The sequence below is a fragment of the Leuresthes tenuis genome, unplaced genomic scaffold, assembly GCF_036924035.1.
Source record: "Leuresthes tenuis unplaced genomic scaffold, fLeuTen1.0.hap1 SCAF_22, whole genome shotgun sequence".
NCBI lineage: Eukaryota > Metazoa > Chordata > Actinopteri > Atheriniformes > Atherinopsidae > Leuresthes > Leuresthes tenuis.
The window spans coordinates 8,291,316-8,306,908 of NW_027325376.1; the positions used below are offsets into that span (position 1 = coordinate 8,291,316).

The following is a 15,593-nucleotide window of genomic DNA, read 5'->3' on the forward strand; positions in this document are numbered from 1 at the left end:
AAATTAGAGGTAACATGATGTCAAGTAGTATACTGCGTTACAATGGCAAAAGACAATTAATTTTCAGTTCAATCACGAAAATATACATCATCAAGCATTCACTTCTCAAATTACGCAAAGAGAAGTCATTGAAATTACATCCTCCGATTACAGGACATAAAAGAAATTACAGCTGCAGTTTGAGTTTCATGCCTAATTAATTAGCCTGATAAGGCTGATTCGGAGAATTGCAGATAATGACCTGATTCTGTGCTTATTAATCAGTTTTGATTTCCAACAGCAGGAGTACCAAAACACAAAGCATAAACAGTTCTCTGCTCTGAATGACCTGTGTGAGCACGACTTGGTCGGTTGCATTTTTTCAGCCCCGTATCCTGTCGGCCGTGCTGCATTTGATGAGCTGGAGCCGTTTTTGTTACGAGTGCTAATTTCTTCTTACGAAGAATTAGGATTCAAATAACTTTCATACGCAATTTGCATACAAATTAGGGATACAATTATTCTCTTAAACACATTAAAATGGAGTAAAAAAAATCTAACAATACTGCTATTTCAGGCAACCACACAGTGTTTCATCTGTGTAGCTGAACAAGAGCTGCATACATTACCTTCATACTGTATGCTTTGTGTTTTGATATTTTCCACTCTTTGACTCTTCTCTACTGACCTTAAGCATGATACTTATGAGCCCACAAGGAATCGTGAGCAGGACAATGTTCTCTGTGAGTCTAGAAGACCAGAGGGCACCATTTTGAACGCCAACGGCTCGCAGCACTTCTTTGAGCCGCAATTCTTTCTCCAGCACCAGGCCTTTGATGATCATGCACACAGAGTACATAAAGGCCAGTACCAGGAACATGGGGAGGATGGTTCCAATACTCTGTATGAAGCTGGTTATAGAGGAAAACAATCAAAAAGATCAGAAGTGAGTGTTCATAGAGGGCATGTGTGGTGACAAAGAAGTGATATGCAGGCAAAACTGTCAGATGGATGCTCAGTGTGTGTCCATATGAAGATGCTGGATACTCAAACGGATTAAAAGCAATTAGCTTCTGCATACACCAGACTTATAGAATAAGGCAGTGAAGGAAATGAAGAAAAATATGCTTGATGAAGATTCTGGGTTTTGGAAAAAGTGACAAATTTAACATTTTCTGAAATTTATTCACCAAAAGAATAATTAAGAATCAAGAATCAACTGTCTGAACAAACTTGTCAGCCAAGGCTCTATGGATAAAAAAAAAAAAAACTCGGAAGAGTTGGTGAAATCTGAAAGTACAGAGTGTGTATCATCATCAGATGGTCAGAGCAAGATTTGAGAAACGCTATCAAAATTCCACAGTTGAAAGCCTGCCTAACCAATACTGAAAATCAGAAAGTAAACACATGTCCAGCCTCATAACAACGAGCGGCTGATACTGTTCTGAATACTTCTGTTCTCAGCAGCAGATTTACCAAATCTTGTGCAACAATGAACCACAAGAAGTCCAACAACTGCTTTAGTCCTTGTACTACCTTGCAATCCATGAGCCATGCTTGGAAAAGCTTCACAGAAATGACTCTGGTTGTGTTTTTATGACAAGAGCAACCAGGCAGAGGACAGGGAGCTGTAGAGAGGACCAGGTTAAAATAATTAGAAGTTCTACAACTACAGCTAACAAATAGATAGCTGCCTTTTTAAACACAAATTGTATTTTACAGGAGTCTTTTTAAGATTTTTTATTTTTTTTGTTGCAGATTGAGACGATCTACCTTGTTGTCATGGTTTCAATGCCGATGAAGTTTTATCATTTTTACGCTGAGCAAACCTTTGTAAAGTTGGTGCATCAGCTCAATCGAACATTTAGTGCTTCGTCTCATGCCAGAGATGATGTACGATTTGATGTCGTTACAACACAATAAGGCAATATTAAACCGGCTTCATAATGCCACCAAAATGCCATGTCAATATCTCCTCCACTGCCAATATAATAAAGTGCTTCCTTTGATTTATTAGACAGTGAAGGAGAGATATCAAATATATTTTGACAAAGTATTCAACACTAATGCTTGCATTCCATAAATACTAACGATACGATGCAGCAAAGCACTGTTCAGCATAAATGAACAGAAGAAGCACGGAGTGCATCTGCTATAACAGGTGGAACCAAGTGATCCTTTCAAGTATTTTCAGATAAACAACTGATCAAAGCACGCTTCCCATACATGTGCAAAAAAAATTTAAAAATCACTCCCATTATAATCTGGTCAAGTTAGTTTTGTTGATTCTTTGCCAAGAAGGAACAGTTCACCCAAACATGCACTTTCCTTAATTGCTGGTTAGCTCTGCATAAGTAGCTTGTTTCAGGGGGTGATTTTGCATCATTTATTTGTTTTTCATCTAACACAGCTAAATTTACTTTTCGATAATTATCTTTGAAAGTTTTCTTTTCTTCTGCTTATCATGTTAGTACCGCAACTTTAATTTCAGTCTACAATGTCTCATTTTACAAGTTAAAAGGGAAAAGTGTTGAACCTCAGCTTTAATCTGCTCTAAATGTTATTTAGCACAGTAAAAAAGCACAACAAAGATACTAAGCCGGTGCACTATGGAGGAATTTCAGTCGCATGAGAACTTGAATGAGACACCAAGAGGGAGAGAGTGAGAGAGACACGTTTTCGAGGACATTTGCACAGCCCTTGTGGGATGGATCACCTTTCAAAAGAGGTCTTGAAATCCGCAGGAAAGGATAAGTTAACGCAGAGTTTCTAAAAGTTCAGACATGGCAACTAAATCCAAAACCCCACGCAAGATTACATAAATAAAATTACCTCTTTGAAGAGGCCACCGAATCAATACACTTCCAGAACTAGCTAAATGATACATTAGCACCTTTTCTTAGGAGGTAAGCAGCCTAAAGTCAGAAGTACATCAAGTTGAATACTAATTCTGGCATTATCTGCTCCCCATCTGCCCAAAAATCTTCGTACCAGCTGACAGTGAGTTAACTCCTTCTGTGACTCTTCTCCAGAGGGGAAGAGATCAGACATGCACACCATGTCTGACACTGACAACCTTGCTACCGAGACTCTCTTGAATTATACATTGACTGATCGATCAAAGGTGCTTAAGTAATAGAACCCAAGGCAGGTCTGTGTTGTGCGGCTCTGGTTACATTGGCAGGCTGACCTAAATTTAGGAAGCTGGAAGACTGATTCTCTGTAAATCGAGAGATAGCAGAGCTCTGTGTCCCCAGAGGTTGGCATACCACGCACCCCCCCCCCCACAAAAAAAAGCTTCTTGTGTCATTCTGAGCAAATATACCATTTAGCTATTTGGCTGTCAAGAAGTGAGCAACTTTCAGAGGGGAACAGACTGCATTTTTCAAGTTTGGTTTCTTTTATTGGTGATACAAATTATCTTTCAAGGAGAAAGTCTATGTGGTTCTGTCATAAAGAGGACTAAGACTTTGTAGACTAAAGATTATCCAAAATCATACCTAAAAATTTGTGTGAAAGTGCACTAGCTTTTATACATGAGACATATCCCATCGTAATCTTACACTTCGGCCATACATTTACCACAAAGAAAAAAAAGAAAACTGACTACCGCTGATGGTGATGCACTGCTTTCATTATTTCTGGCAATTAAATATTAAAGACTAGAATGTAAGAAACTGAAACTTGTGAAAACCATGGCAAATTGTTCAAGATAATGGTCAGTTAACTGTTACATATATTCTAAAATTCTTCAACTTCACACTGAAAACAGGGCAGAATTCCGATTCAATGTAATCTGAAAAAGTATGTAAAAAAAACAAAAAAAACCTGGTGAAAATCTGTTGTTTGGACACTTGAGCTAATAGGTCACAGAATCTGATGTTGCACAGTTTAAACCTTGAAAATACAACCAAAGCAGCAAACACAAGAAACAGCTCTCACCATGCTGAGAGAACACAGACAGAAAGCAGATGGCAAACATGCCAAAGTGTTCCTCTGGCAGATTTAAAATAAAGCTTATAGTTAGGGATGGCTCAGGTGACCCTGAAACATCCTATAAGCTGTTATAGGCCTAGACTGCTGGGGGGCCTCTTATGTCACACCTTTCCTCATTTTACTCTCTATTATCCCTCCGTTTAATTTCTCATATGACATTATGCACATTGGGCATTTTGTTGTCATTAACTGGCGTTTCCCTGTCTCAACAGGTATCCTTTGAATGGCGTTATGGTGTTTTTCCCCCCTCTTCTCTGTCCACTCAAACTCCGGCTGGTCGAGGCGGATGGCCACCCTTCCTGAGTCAGGTTTCTTCCTGTTAAAAGGGAGTCGTTTCCCGCCACAGTCGCCTCAGGAGATTGGACCGAAGAGAAGTTTCAGTGCAATCTGTTGGTTTTCCTTAGCTAGGAATTTGTTTTTGAATTGGCTCTTTATGAATGAATTGGGCTAATTTTGAATTAAATCAATTGGATTATGATTACAATGAATTGGACTCTAATTGGCTTGAATTGGACTGTATTATCAAAGTGCCTTGAGATGACATTTGTTGTGATTTGGCGCTATATGAATAAAACTGAATCTAATTGAATTTAACTAGTACAGGCAGCGTTACGGTCATAGCTTTGTTAATCATATGGCATCGACCCCCCTTGATGCTACTGCATCAGTAGTGCAGTCTTCACACCTCAGTTGCATTACTTGAGTCATCTGTAAATTAACACGCCTTGCTTCTAAACTGTTCAATTTGTTTTACTCTTTTAGCATGGACTAATTCAATCTAACATAAATGAACGCATACCACAAAGTCCTACTCAGAGGGAAACTGTTGCATAGTTTCACTTTGCATGCACCATTCTGTAATTGGCTTTATTCAGTCTTCTCTCAGTTTTGACCAGTCTCCATGTCTGTGCCGCTGAAAAGCCCCCCCACAGGATTACACTGGTACAATGCTGTTCCAATATAAGGATGGTGTGAGCCAATTCGAAGAATAGCGCTTGTGTTTGTCAGACAGTGAGTTCTTCTGGAGGCATTCAACTTTTGTCCCATCAGAGCAGAGTGTCTCTTTTTCATGCTCCAGCATCCTTTAAAAGCTGGCAACCCCAATGTGGGCTGTTATATGCCCTTAACTGCCATCAATTCCTGACTGCTGGAATTTCTGCTCCTCTCTCATCTCTTCAAAGGACATCCGATGCTCCATTTCAGTGACCCATCGGCTTCTCACTGACCCCTCTTGCACGGTTACTCAGTTTTGGCTACATGGCTGTCTCTGTTATGAGTTCTAGTGGTTCTTCCATTCTTCCATTTCACAATCACTGAGGCCAATACTGTAGGAACTCCAAGAAATTTAGAAATGTTTTTCTATTTTCTATCTTTTCTCTATCATGCACCGAGTGACGTGCTTCGGCAAAGATCGACAGTAACTGAGGGGCAAAAAACTAAAATGATGCTTGCTTGAACTTTAGATCTAATGTAAAGGGGTTCAAATTTGATCTATATCAATTAGAGAAAGGAAAATTCATGACTTGCAGTATTTTACAGGGAAGTCCTTTGTTCAAGTAGGCATAAAATAAAATCTCATCTATCACAGGCTGTTCAAACTAATTCTTCCTCAACTGTAGAATGTATTTAACATAAGATGGTTTTATTTCACTAAGTACTGTTTAAAATGCATCACTCTTTTAAGCATGGGATACTAAAAATATGTACGGTCATGTGTTTAATGCTCTTCATGGCAACAAAAAAGGTCAAAGTTTTTCACATTTTCCACTAAAGAAGAATTAATGACAGATAATTTCATGGTACTATTGTGGCAGCTGTAAAAAAAACAGTCTTCAGCCAGTTATACAATGATTGTGAATTAGCTTGGTGATCAAAAACTGTGAATACATGGTTTGCATTTTATTCCAAGTGTACATCATTTTAACTGCCTGGTTAGCAGACTATACTGCAGCATTTGTCATTGAAACTTTAAAGCTACAAAACGCCAAGTCTTAAAAAATGTCACACAAAACCAAATGAATAAACAATCTCAGTAAAACCATCTCTTATTTTGGCTCAGAGCATTAATCAGTGTGTTGATTGGCTCTATAGTGCGGCTTTGCATTGAAACCATTTCATTAGTAATAATGACCACTTTCTAATTAAAGTAGCTCAGTATCATTGTGGTCTTGCAAGACTGAATCAATATATGTGCCGATGGTTCCCCTGTATGTTAGTGAGAAAAAAATACATCTCAAATGCGGAAATTATAGCGGTTATAAAGAGGCTATAAAGGGTTATTTCAGTGTAAGGGGAGACATGAGGCAAATATTTCCCAATATTATTTGTACAGCATGTCACTGCTCCAAGCAGAAGCACCGTAGATATAAGACAAAACGCCAGTAGCTCATTTTTGGTCTCTGTAAGTGTCAGATAGTCTAATTACTGTATATGAATAGTGTTAATTGCTTCCTATAGATGGATATTCCTCAAGTCCACTGCATGCCTATGTTATTGGCTAACACTATTACCAAGCCAGTGTGAATGTGAGACGGTGCCTCAGGATCCAAACAAGCCTCTGATTTAGGAGGATACAATAGTTTAGAGGTTGCAAATAACTGACTGGCTTGTGTGATATCATGCCTTGCAGGGTTCTGGCTGCATCCCACACTGCCATCACAGGCCTGTGCAAAGTGTGGATAAGAAGGTTGTGGGAGTTAAACCAGTTTAGGTATCTCGGGTTCAAAATACCAGCAGGTTAAGCTGTGGTTGAAGATTTCTGTAGTTCATGAGGTGGGCTATGGACAAAAGTTTTGAGGAGGATGTGAGGAAGAAGAAAAAAATTTAATATTTTCAAAGCAGCTCTCAAGAGGAGTTTTGGAGGTCAGTAAAGGTAAAACTGGGCAATAAGCTGAAATGGAAATATTGTGTATGTGAATTTGAAAAGAAAAAGCAAAACTCAAAAGAATGTGAAGACAAGGTCTCTGAGAAACTAAAAGTGTGGTTTCCTGAGACTATTATCAAAACATTTATTGCCAATAACTGCAATTCACTTCAAGTTCCCACATAAAAGAAAAGAAGCTATAACTGTGTACACTACGTCATCACATTTTCTATACTCTTTATACACTTTTACAGAGAATGCCCTTCTTCTGACATCTCCTATACTGAAAACATTAAATTATTGATGGATCATACAAATATTACAGTCTTTTTTAATCACATTCAAAGCCAATTGTTCTCAGTTCTCAAAGAGCAACAGCAGAAGCAGAACACAAAAACAAAAGTCTCACCATCTTTTGACTTGAGAAAACACGGTTCAGGATGAAAGTAATTACCACCAAAGTTCTTCCACATCACGCCTCTCTGTGTTTTAGCCAATCTTCCTTTGTGTGATGTCACTCTCAATTATTTATGAATGGAAAAGCAGTTTTCAAGTGTTCATAATTTATAGAAATGCCCGAATGTCTGGGCAGGCAAAAGAGTAAGTGGTGTAGGGGCTGGGGGTATTTCACTGCTTTATGGCTCCTATTTATCTTGTGTAATTATTAATCCTTTGGTTTGGAAAGATGGGCACTGAGGCGATGAGGCTGGCATGAGCAAATAAGCTGTACCGTGGCTTTCTAATTTCAGATCATTATCAAGACAATGAGTTGCAATATGTTAAAACGGAAATTGTGCTTCTGAAGTTATACATTACGAGCAATACAGGAATCTGGTCCAAGGGGTTGGTTCATGTTGTATTTAAAAAGCTATATTAAAAAAAAGGTGCATTGAAATTAGAGGAGATTATAGTGAACCAACACAAATGCTACATGATGAATCAATAATGCCACTTTGAATCAAATTCTAACATACTAATGCATTTCTTAGTGTTTCCAAGAAAATAAACTGGTATAAGGCATTATATTTTCATATATATGAATATAAATATATATATATATTTAATTTCTTGTAGATATTTGAAACCAAAATGTGTTTCATGTTAATGTTTTATTTGCTTGATCTAAATTTTGATCCAAGGCCCCAAGAAGGTAGATTCCCTGTAAAATCGGAGGCATCCAAAGCACATAATATCTTACAATTTGATCCTCAATCTCTCAGGCTGCATTTTCCCATGGGTTTTAAATATTTGTGTCTACCGAACTGTGAGGGGCACGTTGCATTGTTAGTCTTAAATCTCAGTGGCAATTATCTTACTCTTGATGGCATCGCCGGGCTTTTCCTTTATTAATGGAGATCATAATGTTGTGTGGATGGAAGTCATTTCCAGGACTCTGAGGAAATCTTGGCTGTGGAAATGCTGTGTGATACCTCATCATTTGTGTCCCTAGGTGAGGCATCTAACTTGATAGAAGCCAGTGTTATCAATGGATACAAATACAACAAAAATCGAGTGATACTATTGGACTTTGCATGTGATGAGGATGAACTACAAAGAAGGCACCGACTCTGTCATTGCTTGAATAATTCAAGAAATACCCACAATTCATCCATTTCCTGTTGTTTGACTAAAATCAATATTTTTGACCCACTCTCGCTATCACTGCCTTCATCCATTTAATCTCCCTTGTGGTCCCTCAAGTCAATTTCCAAAACTGAATTTTCTCTCAAAGATTCAGCTCATCATAATTTGCTTTAAACAATAACATCAGCCAAGGAGGTTCCCATCTTAGCTAATTCACCTGTGATCAGTCAGAGCAGTGGGCATCTGCATAACAACACAGATTTTAAAGACAAATAAAGGGAAGCGTCCGTCCACAGGGAAATCTGGGAGGAAATCTGATAAGACCATTACTCAACATTATGGTGACAACTCCCCTGAGAGAACAAAAATGTATTGCTTTAATACCTCTGTCCTCTACTAATCAAGAGGCTGGCAGATAAAAAGGGGAAAAAGTACCGGTACTCACGCATCATCCACAAAGCAAGGATAAGGCATTTGCTGGACAAAAACACCAAGAGGTTGAGTTTTTGATGTGTGCGCTCGTATAATCCCATGGTCCATCATATCTTGCAGGTAGGCAAAGCCCCCCCATATGTAGCGCAGTTCATCGAAGGAGTTGTCTCTGGCTCCAGGAGACCATGACCTAAGAAGCAAACCACAGCCTGAATGATTAGACATCCAGCAAAGAGTATTGAGAATGTGTACGTTATTAAAACAATAAAGCAAGTTGTTGCTTTGGTAGAGAAAGGCTTAGAAATATGTTCAGTCTGACTGTTCAACAGTCTCGTATCTGTTGATGAGATATTGAGCTAAAATGAGCAAATAACTAGCTTAGCTTAGCATTAAGACTTTAAACCATAGACTGCATCATAGATAGACACGGCCACTATGCTAACATTCCCTCATTTCAAGACTGAAGTTCAGTTTCTTTTTTTTTTTTTTTTAACAGTTATTTAATTTCTCCTGTAATCTCACTTTCTAACCACTTTGCCCTATCTGGAAAAAAGAAAAAAAAAGGGTTTTCTGGACAGAATTGAACCATATCTCATAAAAAGATATACCAAAAACTCAGTAAAACTTGACTTCTGCCTACTACAGGAGTCACCTCCTTTCGGCTGTTACACTGAATGCAAGTTTAAGGCACTCTCATATTGGCTTTTAGAGAGTGGTGCATATATCCCTCATTGATACACATTCTATGCTTAAATCAAGGGGAAAAGCCCCAGAAGCTGGTACATGATGTTGAGATATGATAACATTGTTCACGAAAAGGCCAAGTTGAATTACGTACCTGGATTTTGCTTTGTTAGATCGTTCTACCCCCTCAATGTCCATGCGGATTTTGTACTTGACATAGGGAGGTATGTAGCTGGAGTTAGGTATGAGGTCTTCAAAAACAATACCCGCCCAGAACGTATCATTATTCAGGTGCTCCAGGGCTCTGTTCACTAGATGGCCTTCAGTGGGGGCTGCCTCAAACTTATTCAGATCTAGACACTGTTAAGAAACACAGAGATGTTGAAAAATTGTCTTACTCTTCTATAATCCTGACATTTATCAAGCAAATTATTCTATTTTTAAATAAACTCCTGGTATTCACACGTAAAGACATAAAGCAGAAGCAGACATGAACTCACTGGCAGAACAGCAGATGGATATTTAGCAAAAAAAAAAGCTATTCACTCAGCTATTGACTAAACCACACAGTGTATTTTTAAATTATCTGGAGCTGCCAGGGGGTGGGAAATGTTTTGGGCTTCAGCAGAGACAAGCAAATGAGATACAGTCTTGCTAGCACTCCCCTGTTCTGCAGCCTTGTCCCCCGCTTCATGAGATGATAATGAGCTAGCCTTCCTGGGAGGCAGTCACACCTGACAGCTGTCCACGCATCTCTACGCTGCAATAGGTTTATGATTTCTCCCCCAGCTGTGTGCACACAGGGCACAAATATCAAAGAAAACGCCATTTGTTCCCCACATAATTTGCAGAGTTGCACGAGCCAAAAGCACTGAGTGAAATATGGGAAAGAAAATGTTTCACATTACCCTGTTAACAGCTGCGTAATGACTGATCATTTGACTGAGCAAATAATAATAGATTTTTGTTCAAACCAATTTGTGGTAGCAATGTATGCATCTACTGCATTTACAAAAGATCTTCAGAGCCTGTCCTGTCCTGAGTGTCAAATTGGGATATTAGAACCAGTCTTTGCTACTACAGGTCCTACCAGCCAATATGCTCCTACCGGAGGGTAGAGAGTTCATGTTTACTCATTTTGAGTTTTCTTCTCTGACCCCTGGGCCAGCAGCCAAGGCTAAGCAATCTTAACAATCTGACTCTGGCTCGAGACTAAGAAACTGGCCCCACTGATAGCTTGCCAATCCCATCTCGGCGTAATTCAATAAAGCAACACATGCAGTTGTGCCGTCATGCTTATATCATGCCTGCTGTAGTCAAGCCGGTGCCACTGACTGATATGTTGGTGATTATATTAACATCAGCAGATCCCTACAGCACACATAAGCATATGAGTTACTGCCGATGGGCTGGTCAAGTGGCTGTGCTACATGAAATCTGCTCAAGATATACAAACAATAAATCATTTTTACTCTTTCGTGGTAGTGAGACTTTGCATTAAATCATGTCTTTGAATTTGAAAAAAAAAACATTCTTGTGGGGAAATTCACTAATCTGAATAATTATCCGACTGATTTTCTGAGGCTTTCACTCCCAGGGTTATGAAGATGACACAATGGCATTTTTTACTGCTGCTGTTTCCATGAATACCTTCACAATGACCTCCAAGAAAAGGGGTTAGAGGGCACTGACTTGATTCAGGGCTTTTAATTGCACAAACAGGCTTGTGTTTCAGCAGCACTGCGTCCTAATCAGCAACCTCTGATGACGTGTCTTTTATTCTGTAGAAATTTGCTGTCTCCAAACTGAGAGGAGCTTGGTGTACGAGCATTTATATTCTTTTCAAATGGCAACTGCATTTTCCTGTTCGAATTGTTCAACCAACCCACCCATACGAAGCAAGATACAGATATGGAGAAATAATTACCTTTATCGTTTCGTTTCAAGACATTGACATCAGTCATTTGCTTATGATCATGACTATAAGAGCAAAAGTAACAATTTGTAATAAAAGCTGAAAGCTTGAGAACAGGTTTTTTTTTTTTTTTTTCCCCAAACAAAGCTTAGACTTCCGAATGCTTCCTTAAATGTGCCTTGGGTCTTAAATTGTGGGAGTTTGGAAATGAGTTTGTGCTGTTTAAGAGACAAGACCTGACTTTTTGTGCTGCTAGTAGCCCCAAAGAGAGACACTGTGCCTTTTATGAAATTACAACAAATTATTGGGCTTTCATCTGTAGTCATACATTAGCTCTCACCAATTACTATTGCAAGAAAACAAATGACAGACTTGGAAGCTCCCATTAACAAGGAATCCATTCTTCCTTTCTTGTATCTGCACATGCACATTTTATCACATGGTCTCCTGTTTTTCTACATGTTTGCTAAAGAAACCATTTTGCTCTGACAGGGGTTGTTGTTGGTAAGCACCGGTAAGGGATGATATATGAATTAAATCGGGCTAAACTATGTCAATCATCATTGAACAAAGATATTGTCAGTCAGATTAATCCGGGAGGAGCAAATTTTTCCAGATTTTTCAATTATGTCCAGCAAAAAATTTTAATTTGCCGTTTCCATTATCATTGCTCAATGTACATGCCAATTATTTCGGTTAAACGTGCATTCATCCAGAGGAGAGAATAACATGCCGCCATCTTATGAGCTGATGACTTGATGTTAAGTGTTTATGTAAGAGTGTCACAGAGTGAGGAAGGGCAGTGTACATGTGTTTCATCAGTCAGTAAAGAGAAAAAACCACAGACTGTGCCATAATCAGTACATCAACGTAAACTTCCCACTGATGCCATATCAGATTCCCTACAGTCTGGTCCATAACAATGCATCTAGATGATTTTATTAGACATGTTGCACAGACAGATCTTGACAGTTTGTTAAGTCAAGGATATTAAAGTAAAAGGAACAAAAGACCAAAGCCTCTTCTACATATTTTCAAAAAGACACAAAAGCTGAATGAGTGAGCAAGATTAAAAAAAAGAAGAGAAAAGCAGCAGCCTTGATATTTAGTTTGAAGAAGAAACAGAGCATAGATCCTGCAAAACAAAAGAGCCAAGAGACAAAAAAAAAGGAAAAAAAAAAACAAGAAAAGACAAGAAATGAAAAGTAAAGAAAAAAGCACTGCCTGATATGGAGATGTGTGTTAGATATAAAGCACACAGCTTACATATCATGGCATCTCTAATGTTTGGCCAGAGTTGTGACAGTCAGGATCAAAAGTGAATTCAATCAAATCAGTAATTAATTTAGAAAACTTATGCTACATCTTGGTCTTATAAAAAGTCTGCTGAATAGTTCAAACTGAATACATGCGCTGCACAGAAGTACTCGTTAAGGGACTGAAATGAACTGCCACCCACATTAATCATTAAGTAAACAGCTATATATAAAGCAATATTCTGCTGGGAAGTTTTGGATTCTGATGTCCATTTTGTTGTTTTCAAACTGACCAGATTCCACACATCATGGCAGACTAATTACCAGCAACACCCGCAGGTCATCCCCCAGCAAGACAGTGAGCCTAAATGTGCCACAAATACAGCTCAGGAAAGACTCAAGGAACACAAATATGAGGCCAAGGCATTCATCTAAGCTCTAAACTCCCCAGGTCCCAATCCGATCTACAGGAAAAACTGCAACAAGCCCGGTCAAAAGAGGCCCCACCTCACAAAACCCTCAGCAACTCTCGCCCAGATGCCAAATAACACAGGACAACCCCAGAGTTAAATTAAACTGGTGATTTCAGTGTGGCAGCTGATCAGGGTTCTATTCAGTGCGCAAGATGCTGATGAAATTTTGCATATATTTTGTATGGAAATGACCCTAAGAATGCTTATACTTCTTATTTTCAAAGGTCATTTAAAGGTCATGCACCACATGTAGTAAACGACGACTTTAGCAGAAGAAAGTAGCTACAGAGGTGGAAATCAAATAAACATAGTAGGAGGGACTAAAACAATAGTGCAGGGACAAAAGTCACGTTTTGACCACTTTCCTCAGCAGTGAGAATAAAGATTTGGAAAACTTAAAAGTCACAGAACAGCTCCCCCTTTTTTCAAAATCTGTCTCTTTACCAACGAGGTTACACAACCCTGTGGTCCATGACTGACACAGAGGCACGGTGTGTGAGCCATTCTGCACTGAGTGAAAACACAGAAAGATGAATTACATACGCCAAGGAAGTTGGAGAGGAGCTTCAGGATCTCGGTGGTGGTGTTGTAAACATCCCGCCAGTCATAGGCTGGCATGTCAGCCGGACGGTCCTCTGGAGGCCCATTGTACAGGAAGTTGGCTAACAGCTCGGCTGTCCATCGTGTGCCACTGAGACGCTGGTTGAGGGCTGCCGCAAACACAGGATTCCCCAGCAAAGTCTGAGTTTGACAGCAAAAAGATGGATGTATTTAGAAATTAATGTAATATGAAGGCAAATGCATGTTAATGAGGATGAATTAGGTTTGAAACTACTGTGTTAGAGAAGGCATCGGAGGTCAGCTTAGTCTTTTCTGTAAACTCAATTAAAAGCTTTAAGATAGATGGCAGTGTTGCACCTGCCGCCCATTTACGACGCAGCACGTTCCGTATGTTCACAAACAGAAAAGTGCCGGAAACAGACATATAATGAGAATGAAAATGAAAATGAATGCAAAACAAATCTGCCTTCACACATGAGAACACAAAAAGATCCCTTACAGCGCTATGAAACGTACATAGGTCATTACTTCCAGACATCTCAGGTCAGTTTCAGGCTGAAACTGCTCCAATGATGCAACAAATTAGTAAAGCTCACGTGTTGCTCAGAGAGCAGATGTAAGTGCATTGGTAATGCCTCTCTTACAAAGAAAACATGAGTGTGTCTTTATGCAGAAAGAAATAAATGGCTCCTTGATAATGAGGTAATTTCACTCCCAGCTCCTAGTTTAAAAGTGATGCTCTCTATTTAGTAGCCACGATCCTTTCGATCTTTCCCACAAAGTATTTGCATAATTTTGCTTTGAAATGACCAAGTAATAACATGGCAGGGCTGTAATGAAAGAAGCTAAAATCAAACCAAACACTAATAATTTACATGTCATCATAAATGAAAAAACTGTCGATTATAATAAGCAATTTTAATCATAGATTCTATATAATTTGTAAATGCATGATAGTCGAATGCAGTTTCATATCAAAGTGGATAACGTGGACCTTGCTGAACATCAATTAAGCATCGGGCCTCTGCAGTGTAAAATCGGGAGTGTAATTGAAATTCATCGCACTGCCAACTCTTCTGGTAATATTTCGCTTCACCTAAGGACAAAGTATGAAACTGAAGGAAAAAAGAAACCTGAACATCTATCTTTGTGGATGCTAAATCAAGGACATGACGTGTGTATGTCCTTTTGAAACTGCAGTCATAAGGTCACGTTGGCAAACCGAGCGTAACTGTTTAAGCGGCTCAAAGAGGATGAGATCCTCATCCGGCTACTGCTCAGGCTTAATATTCTGTGGCATTTGAAGCAAACAGCTGTAGATACACAACTTACCCTTACTGGTCGTGTTAAATGAACTTATTTGTCACGAGAGCGTCTTACAGTGGCAAAGCCAAATGTGGTTGCTTACCTTCTAAAACAAGGGGAAACCTTAGGTGCTAGTGGTGGTCAGTGAGACTTCCATTGAGCTTACATGATGGTGCACATGTACTGGAGTTTGGAAAGGAGCTACTGCTCATCTCATAGGACTTGAGTAAAGGCGTAATCCTTGAGACTGCCGTTAAATATTACCATGCGTTTCTCACAAATGAGCATTTCTGACATTAAATACAAAACCACACTCGTTGGCATGGTAACCACTGGAGTCTTAGTGGTAAAACATGTAAAGGCATGGGTAGTTACCGTATGTCAAACATATTCCAATCTCTTTCACTAATTGGTGATTTCAAACAACATGCCACAGTGTGTCCTTCTGTTCAGCTCTACACCCTAAATTTTCCTTCCCTAATGTAGTTGTGTGATGATGGTAATTGGTCCATCAATGGAAAAAGTGTCTGCAACCTTGAAGGACC

General features: G+C 39.1%; 1 protein-coding gene across 1 annotated transcript in view; it reads right to left on the reverse strand.

Annotated features, from left to right (window-relative positions):
* The window catches only part of LOC140281484 (phospholipid-transporting ATPase ABCA1-like), a 152,340-nt gene that overhangs the window by 106,797 nt on the left and 29,950 nt on the right, over positions 1–15,593 (reverse strand). The window contains exons 12-15 of the mRNA XM_072375916.1: positions 13,726–13,923; positions 9,693–9,898; positions 8,868–9,044; positions 668–890 (exon numbers count right to left, since the gene is read on the reverse strand). Of these exons, the coding sequence (XP_072232017.1) occupies positions 668–890; positions 8,868–9,044; positions 9,693–9,898; positions 13,726–13,923 (804 nt within the window). The remainder of the gene's footprint in view (positions 1–667; positions 891–8,867; positions 9,045–9,692; positions 9,899–13,725; positions 13,924–15,593) is intronic.